The sequence below is a fragment of the Chanodichthys erythropterus genome, chromosome 16 (genome assembly GCF_024489055.1).
Source record: "Chanodichthys erythropterus isolate Z2021 chromosome 16, ASM2448905v1, whole genome shotgun sequence".
Classification (NCBI taxonomy): domain Eukaryota; kingdom Metazoa; phylum Chordata; class Actinopteri; order Cypriniformes; family Xenocyprididae; genus Chanodichthys; species Chanodichthys erythropterus.
In genome coordinates this window covers 3375149-3389113 of record NC_090236.1, presented here as the reverse complement: position 1 = coordinate 3389113, position 13965 = coordinate 3375149, and the positions used below count along the sequence as shown (strand labels likewise).

The window sequence follows — 13965 nt, the reverse complement described above, 5'->3', positions numbered from 1 at the left end:
AGAAAAAAAACTGAAAGAGATACAATACAAAAGGGCTCAAAAGAATATCACTGGAATTAAGGTTTATGACTGGGCAAGCGCTTTAGGACCGCGTTAATATTAGAAAAGCTCTCTACTGCTGGAGAGAGCTAAACAGGAAGGCCTGAAAACAGATGTGGAGGCTGTTTTGATTCTGATCATCTGTGCTTTATTTTTTGTGAAGCATTTTGTTGCGCGTCAGTGAGAGTTGTTCCAGGTAAACCACTGCACACTGACGACCACTATAGAATGCGGTGTTTAGCGTCATTGTTAGTGCACTCGCCTCGCCTGCCAGCAACGATCGGGGTTCGAGACCGACTCGGAGCCGGGTGTTAGGATTGGAGAGTGTTTTTTCATAGGCGGAGCAATGAAGAGAGGGGTGGGTTTGTTTGGGATGATTTCAAATATCAACAATGTCCAGCAGCGTTTTTGAAAAATGGTTTACCCCACTTTTAATAAACTTCCCACCAGCATTTTCATTTTTGTACTAAACTGTTTTTCTGTGGTTCTAATTGTAGCATTTCATAAAAATCAATTCAGCTACAGCAGACAGTCTTTTTCTTTAATTCACATTCAAGAGCCACCCACTCCAATTAAATCTGTAGAGACATCACATCACATTTGCTTTATAAAACATTGGATTAAATTAAAATATCACTTACAATTAAATGTGTCAAGTAAGAAAGATTACATTTTTCTCTGAATTCTGACTTTTTGGTACAAATGTTATTCTATTTCACAAAGATTTTTTTTTTTTCAGGTCTAGATCTGATCGCTGCATTTTACGGCTGTCTGTATGCAGGCTGCATTCCCATAACTGTACGACCACCTCACCCTCAGAATATCTCCACTACACTACCTACAGTTAAAATGATCCTAGAGGTGAGGACACACCATACCTACAGTTACATAAATTATTAGAGATATCGGTAACACTTTACAATAAGGTTCATTTGTTAACATGAACTAATAATAAACTACACTAATACAGCATTTATTAATCTTTGTTAAAGTTAATTTCAACATTTACTAATACATAATTAAAATATTGTTAACATTACATTAACACTGTGAACTTACATTAACAAACAATGAACAACTGTATTGCTCATGGTTAGTTCATGTTAGTTCATACATTAACTAATGTTTAACTAGTGAACCTTATTGTAAAGTGTTACCGAGATATCTTAAATTAATAGTTAAATCAATTAAATTATTGCAAATGCAATGCATTTTAGAATGAGACAACACATCAGCTCTCAAAACATGAATAAAAATGTTGGTGTGTGCAGGTGAGTCGTTCAGTGTGTGTTATGACCACCCAAAACATCTCTAAACTTCTGAGGTCCAGAGATGCGTCAGTGGCTGTGGACTTTAAGTCATGGCCTCCTATCCTGGAAACAGGTGAGTTTATGAGAAACATGAGATGTTTGTTCAGAGATTACACCTGTCAGGTGTTCATCAGAAGTATGTGTGTGTTTATTTATTAGACGACTTACCAAAGAGGCGTTGTCCCCTGCTGTTTAAGCCATGTGACCCAGACTCGTTGGCATATCTGGACTTCAGTGTGTCCACTACAGGCATGCTCGCTGGAGTAAAGGTTTGACTCTTCATACCTGTTACTAATGTATTTTAAGGCCAATTCACACCGCACCGACAGATGGCAACAGACAGTTTGCCGGGTTTTGACGGATCACTGCTTTATCCCTGTCGGAATCTACTGGTGTCTGCCGGAGCTTGCTTTCTCTGATTGAACATGCTCGGATTTAAAATGTCTGAGAAGTGACTTGCTGTAATCTGTTGACTCTCGCCATTGGTCTGTGTCTGTCGGTGTAGTGTGAATTTGCTTTGTGTACTGACTATAGATGTGATGGAGCTCTGTACCCTAGTGAAAAAAATACTAAAATGTATTTGAAATACATATATTTTGTGCTAAATAGTATACTACAAATACATTTACATATTTAAGTGCTACATGAAAATACCCTGCAATTTTGGTATACTAAACTGGTATACTTTTAAATTGGAACAACTAATTTTGTACTTAATGCACTTTAATTGTACCGACGTCCAACCAAAGATATACTTAAGTATGTATTAAAACAATAATCTCTGTTTTTCTCTCTTTCTCTAAAGATGTCTCACAATGCAACCAGTGCTCTGTGTCGCTCTGTTAAACTGCAGTGTGAGTTGTATCCCTCTCGTGAGGTGGCCGTATGTCTCGACCCGTACTGCAGCCTTGGCTTCGTCTTGTGGTGTCTTTGCAGGTACACACCACCTGTACACTCACCTGAGATGAAACATCAGCAAACACAGATGTTAAGCAACTTTTATTTTATTTGTGTGCTTATTGTCGGTGTTTAGCGTGTTTGCAGGGCAGCAGTCTGTTCTGATCTCTCCGATGGATCTGGAGGTGAACCCTGCATTGTGGCTACAGTCCGTCAGTCAGTTCAAAGTCCGAGACACATTCTGCTCGTACTCTGTGATGGAGCTCTGCACGAGATCTCTCAGCTCTCTCACCGACTCTCTAAAGGTGTGCACACACACATACACTCACACACACAGCATTTCAATCTGCTTCTCATCAGGGTTATTATAGTTAAAGGTCGAGAGCTTGTTCCGTGCGCCATACGTCTACATCATTGCATATGCGCAGTACTTTCCAGTTTCAGTTTTCAGTATGATCAAGTGTTTACATGTCTTATTGAACAGATTAGAAAAGGTTTATACCATGGCTGAAATTGAAATTGTAATTTGGCCAATTCATTCCAATTGAAGTGTGTTACTAGTCCGATTACAATCGTATTATTAGGGTCATGTAAACGTAGCTATTGTGTAAACACAATAAGTACATTGTACTTATTGTTGATGTAGAAGTACATAGTAGTTAAGGCCACCTAATATAAGGTGGGACCAAAATATTATTATAATTTTTTTAGACACTATCGTTTAGCTTCAGAAGACATTGATTAATCCACTGTGGTCGTATGGTTTACCGTCACAGTCGCTGTGTGTGGTTTTTCAAGCGTCAGCCAAGCAGCAACCATTCACTTACATAATATGGACTCACAGAGATGGATTGTTTTCATAAAAAACTTCATTTGTGTTTTTCTGAGGACTGTATTTGTGTCAATCTCTCTCTCAGGCCCGTGGGATGGATCTGACCCGTGTGCGTTCATGTGTGGTTGTGGCAGAAGAGAGGCCTCGTGTTGCTCTGACACAGTCCTTCTGTAAGCTCTTTAAGGATGTGGGGCTGCACCCGCGTGCCGTCAGCACTGCTTTCGGCTGCAGGGTCAATCTCGCAATCTGCCTACAGGTCAGTATAGGCATGAATATCTGATTTAATAGTCTAATTGCATCCCCAGTGTTCAGTTTTTTTCTTTTTACTAGTCATGTAACTCATTCAACCTTCTATTTAAGTTTTTTTAAATTTAGTTTTCTTTTTCAGTTTTTTAAGTTACTTTTTAACATATTTATACATCACATCTTCCTCTCCTCTCCTCATGTAGCCTCATAGGTTGGGGAAGCTTGCTGAGCAGGTACGACTAAACTTCAACTGATCCTCATCATTTCATAACTCGGACTGTTCTTCAGTTACTAGATGTGGGAGTAAATATATTAATTATCGTCCTGTGTGCATGAATACTCATTTTTACTAGCTAACTAATTGGCTAGCTGACACTGTTAACCTCACCTCATATGACTTCGGCTTCAGTGCTCTTGCTTTTTCTGGCATGTCCAGAATTGTCCACACAGCTGATATAATGTGAGTGTTAGAAAGAAAGCACGCTTATCTCTAGATTCAGTCATAAAGGGTGCAAAAATCATTTCTGCCTTTGAACCTGATTAGTTGCAGGGTGGTTTACAAAAGATGTTGCATAAATCCAAATATATTTGACCATTACATGTTATTATATAAAACTAACACCTTGCATCTATACTGGAGCAGGAGTTTTCCTTCTTCTAGATGACGGATGCCAACAGTTTAACCTGTTTGGCATTAGATGTTTTTGACCATAGTTACGTTAGTGGAAATATATCATCTTTGAACAGAGCTACTAGAGTACTGTATATAGGAAACACTATATTTACAAAAAATATATCATCTTTGAATTAATCTACCTCACCCTTCCCTCTTTTGCTGATTGAATCCTCTCCATGCACTATATACACTTTTGTACACTTTGTTCACTTTTAATACAAGTCACTGTGACCATAATTGTCTGCCAGATGAGCATGAAGCTTTGTGTTTTAAGTATGTTTGACTATAATTTATAGAAGGTGATATGTGTGTTTGTGCAGGGAACATCAGGACCTGATCCCACCACTGTCTATGTGGACATGAGAGCACTGAGACATGACAGGCAAGACACACACACACACACACACACACTCTAACACATATTAGGTATTTCAATATGTCCATTCTTGCAAAGATGCAACAAAGGGGACAAAATTAGTACAGTACCATTCAAAAGTCCACAAATAGCGTTTTTTTTTTTTCCAACAAATGGCCCTTAATGTTCAGAATATGTTAATGTCAGCCTCAGAAGATGAAACTAAATATTATAGAAAATATTATATATATATATATATATATATATATATATATATATATATATATATATATATATATATATATATATATATATATATATATATATATATATATATATATATATATACTGCCGTTCAAAAGTTTGGGATCGGGAAAAGTCTTTTATGCTCACCAAGGCTTTGTAACATTATAAATGACTTTACTGTCACTTTTGATCAATTTTGCATCCTTGCTGAATAAAAGTAATAGTTTCTTTAATTTTAATTACTGACCGCAAACTTTTGAACGGTAGTGTGTAATATTACAAAAGCTTTCTATTTCAAATACATTAAGTTCTTTTGAACGTTCAATCCATCAAAGAATCCTGAAAAAAAATTTAGACAATTGTTTTGAACATTAATAATAAATGTTTCTTCAGCAGCAAATATTAGAATGATTTTTAAAGGATCATGTGACACTGAAGTATGGAGTAATGATGCTGAAAATTTAGCTTTGCCAACAAAATATTTTAAAATATATTCAAACTAGAGTTGTCAAAAGTATCAACTTCGATACCAAGTCGATACTGAAATTTTAAAAATGTGATGCTTTGAGCGCTGTTGAGTGGTTTCGTTGACACCTCTGATTGGCCATTGTGTTCACGCGCTCATCGGTTATGTCTGTGATTGGCAATAATAATCAACTTGGTACCGAAATCGAACCGAAATTCAAAAAGAAAAGAGTTATTTTAAATTATAATAATAATTCACAATATTACTTTTTGTTTTGTTTTGTTTTGTTTTTTGTATTTTTAATCAAATAAATGCAGCCTTGGTGAGCATAAGAGACTTCATTTAAAAACATGAAAAACTTATATATATTAAATATAATATATACATTTTTTCTATCAACTCCTCATGTGAAATAAGACTGTATGTGTTTGCAGGGTGAGACTGGTTGAAAGAGGATCTCCACATAGTTTACCTCTCATGGAATCTGGGAAGGTTAGTAATACAGTTTCCCTACTTGTTTTCTTAATTTGAATGTAAACCACATTATAGTCAAAAATTATTTTTTTTCTTTCTTTTTTTTAAAACAGATTTTACCTGGTGTACGCATCATCATTGCTAACCCAGAGACAAAGGGACCAATCGGAGACTCTCATTTAGGGGAGGTTAGACCAGTAGCCCTCTCTTGTCTATCAGATAAAAGAATATCTTCTCATTACCAAGTGTCTCACTTGTGTCTGTTTTAAAATGTGTGCAGATCTGGGTCCATAGTCCACAGAATGCCAGTGGGTACTTCACTGTTTTCGGAGAGGAAAATGTGCGTTCAGATCATTTCGGAGCCAGGTTGAGCTTTGGAGACACTCAGACTGTGTGGGCCAGAACCGGATACCTGGGGTTTCTGCGCAGGACCGACCTCACTGATGCAAGCGGAGGTGTGTGTGTGTGTTCAATGCAAATTGGGCATTTTGTCACAAATTTATTTGATTTGCATTAAGCAGTGGAGTTGTTATGAGTTGTTTCATTTGTGTCTTCAGAAAGGCACGATGCCCTCTATGTGGTGGGAGCGTTAGATGAAGTCATGGAGCTGAGAGGTATGAAATACCATCCTATTGACATTGAAACGTCCATCATCAGGGCACACCGGAATATCACAGAGTGGTGAGCACACACACACATGCACACACACACACACGCACACAGGTTTGTTTTACTATCAAAGTGAGGACATTCCATAGGCGTAATGGTTTTTATACTGTACAAACTGTACATTCTATCCCCCTACACTACCCCTACACCTAAACCAACCCATCACAGGAAACATTCTGCATTTTTACATTTTTAATAAAACATTGTTTAGTATGTTTTTAAAGCTATTTTAAATAAAGACTTTTTTAAAGAAATGTCCTCGTATTTCATGTTTAGGTCATAATACCAGTGTAATACCCATGTCATTACACAAATTTGTGTCCTCGTAAATCACAAAAACACACACAAACACAAAAACACAGCCACCTATTCACACTAAGGCCTAAAGCATACTCTATGTAAATATGTTAATTAGGGGTCGAACTATGTCATATTGTCATATATATACAATATAATCATTTTATATTAGAGGTTATTTTGGGGTTGGTAAGATTTGTTTTTGAAATAATATTCTGAAATATTAATACAATTTAAAATAAGTTCTCTATTTTAGTATATTTTAAGATGTAATTGATTCCTTTGACGGTAAAGCTGAATTTTCAGCATCATTGCTTCAGTCTTCAGTGTCACATGTTCATTCAGAAATCATTCTAATATACTGATTTGATGCTCAAGAAACATTTCTTATTATTATCAATTTTCAAATTTCTTATTAGTTTCAATGTTTCTGCTGCTTAATATATTTGTGAAAATCGCAATACATTTTTACAATTCTTTAAATAGAAAGTTCAAAACAACAGCATTTATTTGAAGTAGAAATCTTTTGTAACAAACATCATCATGAACATAAACATAAATGTCTTTACTATGCAAGCACTAAATAAAAAATAAAAAAGGTAATTCTGACTTTTTTCCTCAGAATTGTGTGATATAAACTCACAATTGCATGTTATAAAGTCAGAATTGTGAAATATAAACTTGGAATTGCAAGAAAAATGTCAGAATTGTGAGAAATAAAGTGAGAATTGCGCAATATAAACTCACAATTACAAGTTATAAAGTCAGAATTCTGATATAAACTTGCATTTGTGTTATTTCTCACAATTGTGAGTTTATAACTCGCAATTCTGACTTTATATGTGAGAGATAAAAAGTCGCAATTACCTTTTTTTTTATTTAGTGGCGGAAACAAACTTCCATACTTTACTGTTACTTTCAGTCATTTTTATTTATTCTTGATAGGAAAAAAGTCTTGTTGACCCCAAATTTTTGAATGCATACTTATTTTTTTTACTGGAAATAGAACCTAAAAAAATTCATATTTTGCATAACCATGTAGTAGTACCATTTTTGATAATTATTAATGAAATGTATTTCATATAATTTGTTTTTCTCTTTTTTTATTTTACACATATTCATACATAACAAATTAATGAACAACTGAAAAAACAGCTGCTGCACATTAAATAACACTTGAGATCATAACCAAAGTCTCAACACTTTAATAAATCATAAAAATAATTGGATGAGCCGCATTCAACATTAACATGTGCTTTCCCTGGCAGTAAAAAGCCTCGATATTCAATGAGGCAATAGTTTCCTTCAAATGTGTGTGCCTTTAAACCGGATATATTATTCAGGTAGCCATCCATAAACTTGTTTGCTCAGCAAGATTCTCTTCATAATGTTGCTGACAATACAGTAGTTGACCTGAGAGTGAAAACTAACTGCATATGAAGACAGTTATGCTAATTTCTAGCGTAGTTGCATTACACTTTTCAGAAAAGCAGCTACTAGTGAAATCAAACTATTTTGCATTTTTGCGCTATGCAAGGTTCAAACTTTCTCTTTCTCTCATTCAGTGCGGTGTTTACATGGACAAATCTCTTAGTGGTGGTGGTGGAGTTGGACGGCTCTGAGCAGGAAGCTCTAGATCTGGTTCCAATGGTAACTAACGTGGTTCTAGAAGAACACTACTTGATTGTGGGCGTGGTGGTCGTCGTGGATACGGGCGTAATTCCCATCAACTCTCGCGGAGAGAAGCAACGCATGCACCTGCGAGACGGTTTCCTCGCCGACCAGCTCGACCCCATATACGTGGCTTACAACATGTAGAAACACACACACACACACACACGACGATCTTAAAGATAGGCTCATTCTCATGAGCACAGGCACAACAACCATGATTTCCAGCACCTTCTCACTGTCAGCACTTCTGCTAACTGTAGATTGAACACCCTCAAAATAGCAACACACACTCGCACATCATTCACAGAGGGACTTAAAAGACTCCTGTAGCATATCTTCAAGTTCTTATTTTCATTTTTTGATTGTGTCGCCCAATATTTTGCTAGTGTTGGTTATTTTTTTAACTTGCGCACTAAATTTAATTTAAAGAACAGGGGATTTTATATGATAAATATTGCTGTTGCCAATTAAATCCATGTTATTTATTTGTATTTTTAAACCTGCTTTTACGTACTTTTCTTTGCATATATTGTTGTTTTATGCTCGTCTTTGTTGTTGTCTTTGTTGATACAAGTTGTATTAGAATATCACATACTCATTTAGCATGTTTATCATTTTAAAGATACTAATGTTAAGTCATTGTCATTATTGTTAATTATGTACAGAAATTTGTTTTTGTTTTGTCAAGCTTTTGCGATATCATTTTTTGTGATTTCATAGTTTAGGTAACATGGGTCATTTTTTCATGTTTATGAACAATATCATATCTGCACTGTGATACGCATAAATATAGATCTATGTGAACTAGAATTTGCATTCTAGACTCATTGCCCAGCAGCAGCAGCTGATCTCTCCTGTTTTATGTCTATATCTAGAGAGAGGGGGAGGGAGAAATGGAAAGCATGACAGAATGAGGACATATGCACAATGTGTGTTTATTATATCTTAATTTATTTTTGAAGCTTCCATTACATGTAAAATACAAAAGCACTTTGATTATGTCACTATGTCTTTTCATATGTCAATAAAATATTTTCAACTATTCTTATTGAGAAAAAATGCCTGCCTTGCTGTTTGTTGAGGATCACAGTGTACATGTACTGCCATCTAGTGAACACCAGCTCAAATTTCCTGTAAAATACAACGTAATACAGTTTGAAGGAAGTTCAGGTGAGTGTTTTACTGTAATTGTATGCTGAATGGATTAATATATGCGTAAATGGCCCTGAATGAACTGTAATGTATTAATATTTTGTGATTATTTTTATTCAGTCTTACAGTCAAACGGGTTCTCCTGACCTAGAACAAAATAATGGCAGGGTTTTTTGTTTGTTTGTTTTTTGCTTTTATTTATTTTTTTTATTTATTTTTTTATAGATACATACATACATAAGGCGATTATATGAATTATAGACTATGAAGAGTTTCTGCATGTAAAGTTTAGTTCACAAGGTGGCGCTGACAGACCACTTCTGCACTCTCGTTGCGCCACCCTCATTCTACCAGTGAGAAGCTTCCTGCGTAACCCAGAGCAGCGGGTTTTGTCAGAGGCTGTGCGTGTGTTACTGCAGGATGTGGTGTGAGTGCGAGAGGTGGTGCCGCTCACAGCTCGCGCGGTGACGATTGGGACAGCGAGACGTGGCGCGCACTCAGAGACGGACGGCAGCTGGAAGACTCGAGCGAGTTGAAGTTCGTTGGGAAGGGCGGAAAATTACGGGCCGACGGCCGCTCCATACAAGGCAAGGTCGGGTGGGGAGCAGTTTAGGGAGCAGCGCTGATCCAATCATCTGCGCTTCTGGGAAGAGCCGGAACCGAGCGACGCGACTTGTTTTGTTTTCTAACGTTATATAGAATTGTACGTGTTTGAGATGTTTCTGTAGAAACTCTCTTGTTTCTTTAGTTGTTTACGTTAGTTTTTAGTTTTGTTGTTTGTTTTGGATTTGTGTACTTTGGAGATGAGTTCGTCAGCAAACGGAGTAGGACCCAAACCCGCACCAGCGGTTAGTCAGAATGGACCAGATTCTGCTCCGACCCCCACAGATGTCAAAACACCCGAGCCGGTGGTACCGGACGAGGAGCCGCAGTCTTCGGTGACGGACGCCACGCAGATGGGAATTAAGTTCGCCAAGACATTCCTGGTGATCTTTCCCATCTACGTGCTGGGATATCTGGAGTTCAGCTTCAGCTGGGTCCTCATCGGCTTGGCCGTGCTGTTCTGGCTCAAAAGGAACCAGGGCAGCAGATTCGCTCGGGTCAACCAGGCACTGGCGTTTCTGGAGCAAGAGGAGCGAGCGGTGCGTCAGACCGTCCGGAGCTCAGAGCTGCCGCCGTGGGTGAGTGAGCGACACACTGAACATTGCGTTACTTAAATCTGGTAATGATTCATATGGAGAACTTTGACCCCTTGCTTGACCTTTAGCAATAATTCGGACTAACACAGCTCACTTCAACCGGGGTGTCATTGCTCTGCGCGTGTGTGTGTGTCTGTGTTTGGTTATCATAAGTTTGTGTATTCACCACTGACATTGCTTACATACCTGAATGAGTCACAAATCCTATCAAGACCACTAATTTAATCTGAAGTACCAGAACCGCCCATCCATTTTAACCTGAGCAGAATCACTATTAAATTCTTCTAATATCTTTATATTTAACGTATTTGATAGGTCTAGCAAAAGACAGAGAGTCAAGTGGATTTTTTCTCCTTATTCACACTCTTGTACATTGCAGAAATATAAATATAAAATAAAAATATTCTACATTTTTTATTTTATAATAAAATTATCTAATGGATGATAAATTATATTTTATTATAAGATATCATTTATCATCCATTAGAAATAAAACATTCTTTATTATGTATACATTTAATATATATATATATATATATATATTATGTATATGTGTGTATGTATATGGGTCATTGACGAATAAGGTTTTTAAAAGTGTAAAAAAAAACCTAATGGAGATATTAATTAATTTTGAAGTTTTATTAAGTGTTAAAAATGATATTATATGGATTTTATCATGAATTAACATTTTTTACATGATGGACAAAATTTGTCACCAAAAAAGTTTCACCAAAATTTTGGTTTTACCAAATGGCACTTTTGGTTATACCGAATGACGATATTTTCAGACGATGCTAACAGGCTAACATATCTAGCTAGGACAGTTAAAACGAATGACCTTTTGGCACTTCACTTTTTTTGAAAATAGGCTCATTTTCCAAATCCCCTAGAGATAAACAGTTGAGTTTTACCGTTTTTGAATCCATTCAGCCGATCTCCGGGTCTGGCTTAGCATAGCTTAGCATAGTTCACTGAATCTGATTAGACTGTTAGTATCTCTCTCAAAAATGACCAAAGAGTTTCAATATTTTTCCTATTTAAAACTTGATTCTTCTGTAGTTACATCGTGTACTAAGACCGATGGAAAATGAAAAGTTGTGATTTTCTAGGCTGATATGGCTAGGAACTATACTCTCATTCTGGCGCAATAATCAAGGAACTTTGCTGCCGTACCATGGGTGCAGCAGGCACAATGATATTACGCACCGCCTGTGACTCCCTGCTTGCACAGGGAGCGTACCTTGCAACCATGGAGACATTTGTGAGAGATGCTGCATAATATCAGTTTTAAATAGGAAAAATATCGAAACTCTTTGGTCGTTTTTGAGCGAGATGCTAACGGTCTAATCAGATTCAATGAACTATGCTAAGCTATGCTAAAAGTGGTACCGCCAGACCCGGAGATCGGTGGAGTGTTTGACACAATAAAAATATTTTTATTTATAAGGACCGATAAGTGATATCCAGATTCAATTTTTAATGTTTATGCTACTTTTAAGTATTTAAATGATGTGTATTGATTGACCGCTAATCTAGATGTGCTCTCTATGGTGGGTGCAGCTCTAATAATGCGTTCTGATTCGGAAATATTAAATCAGTGGCTGCATTCAAAATCATTTGTCATGCTCAGGTAGAAACATATGAAACAAGCCAGGTTGTCAAGTCTGTTTCTTTTGGCCTACAGACACTCTTTGGTTCTGTTGTTTTAAACAAATGAGTGTGCTGTTTAACCTGAGATCACAGTTCTGGCATATTATTTCATATCTTTAGCAGGCCTCTGTGCTGAAAGCGTCATTCAGGGACACAGAACTCCAGTGTTCACTCCATTAGCTGTTACTCACTCTCTTGGCATGGCCAGACAGGCTGTCATTGTTCTTTCTTTCGGTTTTAGGCCCATATATTAAGTAACTTGAACAGGTAATTCATGAAACTCAGGTTGACATTGTCTTACTTGGGTTGGTTGCATAGGTTGTTTGTTTGCGAACCAACTTGAAAGTGGATTATTGTACTATATAATAGTTTTTAAAAATTGTGCACTCTAGCTCAGACATTCAACTTTACAACAATCATTAATTTTAAGCATAATGTGTTTGAGTGAAGTGATCTGTCTCTGTGTTTGTAAACAGGTACAGGTCATATATTGTTTATTTGTGTCACATATGGTGAAAGAACCTCTCCTTAGTGGGTGTGGTGCATTACTACAGTAACTGTCATTATGACTTTCAACATAGTTATTATGACATCACCAACACACAGTGAGCCACATGCTTGAGGAAATGTTGCTATAGTGATCTGTCAGTCAGATGAGGTGCATCACGTTCCCTTTCTGGGCAATAGTGTGTATGGGCAGATACAGTAACTCTTTACCTGGAGGGCAGATTTTTTAAAGGCAGTGTTCCCGTCCTATTGTGTGTCTGTGTTTGTGCATGTGTTCATAACTAACAATGGAATCATCATATCAAACATGGCAATGAAAAGCAAGTGAAGGTTGAGTCTTTGAACTTGAACCATGAAGTGTACACACAAAAGTCCAAACCTTTCTGTGTAACTCATTCATTATGTAAAATCTGCTGTAGTGGTCCACTGATATCGATTAAATATTGACCAAACTATATCTTGGAGAGCAGTACAGTACATTTGCTGTAATTACATTTATTTTACGTAGTATTTAATATAATAATTAGAAATAATTCATTTGAAAATTATTTAAACTTAAAAAAATCTGTAAAATAATCATTTTTTATACTTTAGATGGCAACTTCTTGTAATACTATAATACTGTCATGCTATCTATCTGTAATGGTAATAATAATATTTGCAAAAATAAAATAAAACTCTCTGAGACCTGTCTGTGTGCACTGGGGAATCACCTTTTCTCAAATAAAGACCTGGCAATGCTAATTTTACATGCAGAACACAGTGAATGACATAATGGATATAACTGGATATTGCACAGCATAGTTTCATTTCTATTATTAGACAGAACTGTTAAATTAAGACAATAGTGATCACAGATTCTGGGTTCTCAGAAGACTGGGTTTCCAGCCCTGTCAAGATAAAGATCCTGCTTGTGGCACTTATGGGCCAAAACAGAAAAAAACTGCCAAATATCTGCCAATATATACGACAACTAATTCTCAGCAGCATTGCCAAACCCTCCTACTGTAAATCTCCAAAACCAGAAAGTCAATCCTCTAAAGTTTAAAAAAGTCAGTGCCTTACAATACAAAAAAGGCTGCTTAAAAACCTCAAAATATGGTTTATGAGGACACAAATGTGTATAATGACATGGGTATTACAATGTAAACATGTTTTATGATGACACTTCCTGCGTCCTCATAAACCAAATGGTTTATGGCTATGGAGAGTCCCCGCAAACCACATATTCAAGTGTGTGTGACCGATAGATTAATTACAGTATGTTTGCTTAACT

At 36.6% G+C, this 13965-nt stretch overlaps 2 protein-coding genes across 5 annotated transcripts in view; both read left to right on the top strand.

The window, feature by feature from the left end:
* Positions 1-9240, top strand: part of dip2cb (disco-interacting protein 2 homolog Cb) — a 48652-nt gene extending 39412 nt beyond the window's left edge. Inside the window, exons 27-39 of one of the 2 annotated variants that reach the window (XM_067361988.1) lie at positions 779-900; positions 1311-1422; positions 1509-1618; positions 2155-2285; positions 2383-2551; positions 3164-3334; positions 3528-3557; positions 4321-4382; positions 5502-5559; positions 5655-5729; positions 5822-5996; positions 6099-6222; positions 8073-9240. In XM_067361988.1, coding sequence (XP_067218089.1) covers positions 779-900; positions 1311-1422; positions 1509-1618; positions 2155-2285; positions 2383-2551; positions 3164-3334; positions 3528-3557; positions 4321-4382; positions 5502-5559; positions 5655-5729; positions 5822-5996; positions 6099-6222; positions 8073-8325 — 1592 coding nt within the window. In that variant the 3' untranslated portion in view covers positions 8326-9240. The remainder of the gene's footprint in view (positions 1-778; positions 901-1310; positions 1423-1508; positions 1619-2154; positions 2286-2382; positions 2552-3163; positions 3335-3527; positions 3558-4320; positions 4383-5501; positions 5560-5654; positions 5730-5821; positions 5997-6098; positions 6223-8072) is intronic. The other variant, XM_067361989.1, reaches the window with a different exon arrangement.
* Positions 9241-9690: 450 nt separating this feature from the next.
* esyt2a (extended synaptotagmin-like protein 2a) overlaps positions 9691-13965 on the top strand; it is a 39840-nt gene continuing 35565 nt past the window's right edge. Inside the window, exon 1 of one of the 3 annotated variants that reach the window (XM_067363911.1) lies at positions 9691-10514. In XM_067363911.1, the coding sequence (XP_067220012.1) occupies positions 10137-10514 (378 nt within the window). In that variant the 5' untranslated portion in view covers positions 9691-10136. The remainder of the gene's footprint in view (positions 10515-13965) is intronic. The other 2 variants (XM_067363913.1, XM_067363912.1) reach the window with 2 other exon arrangements.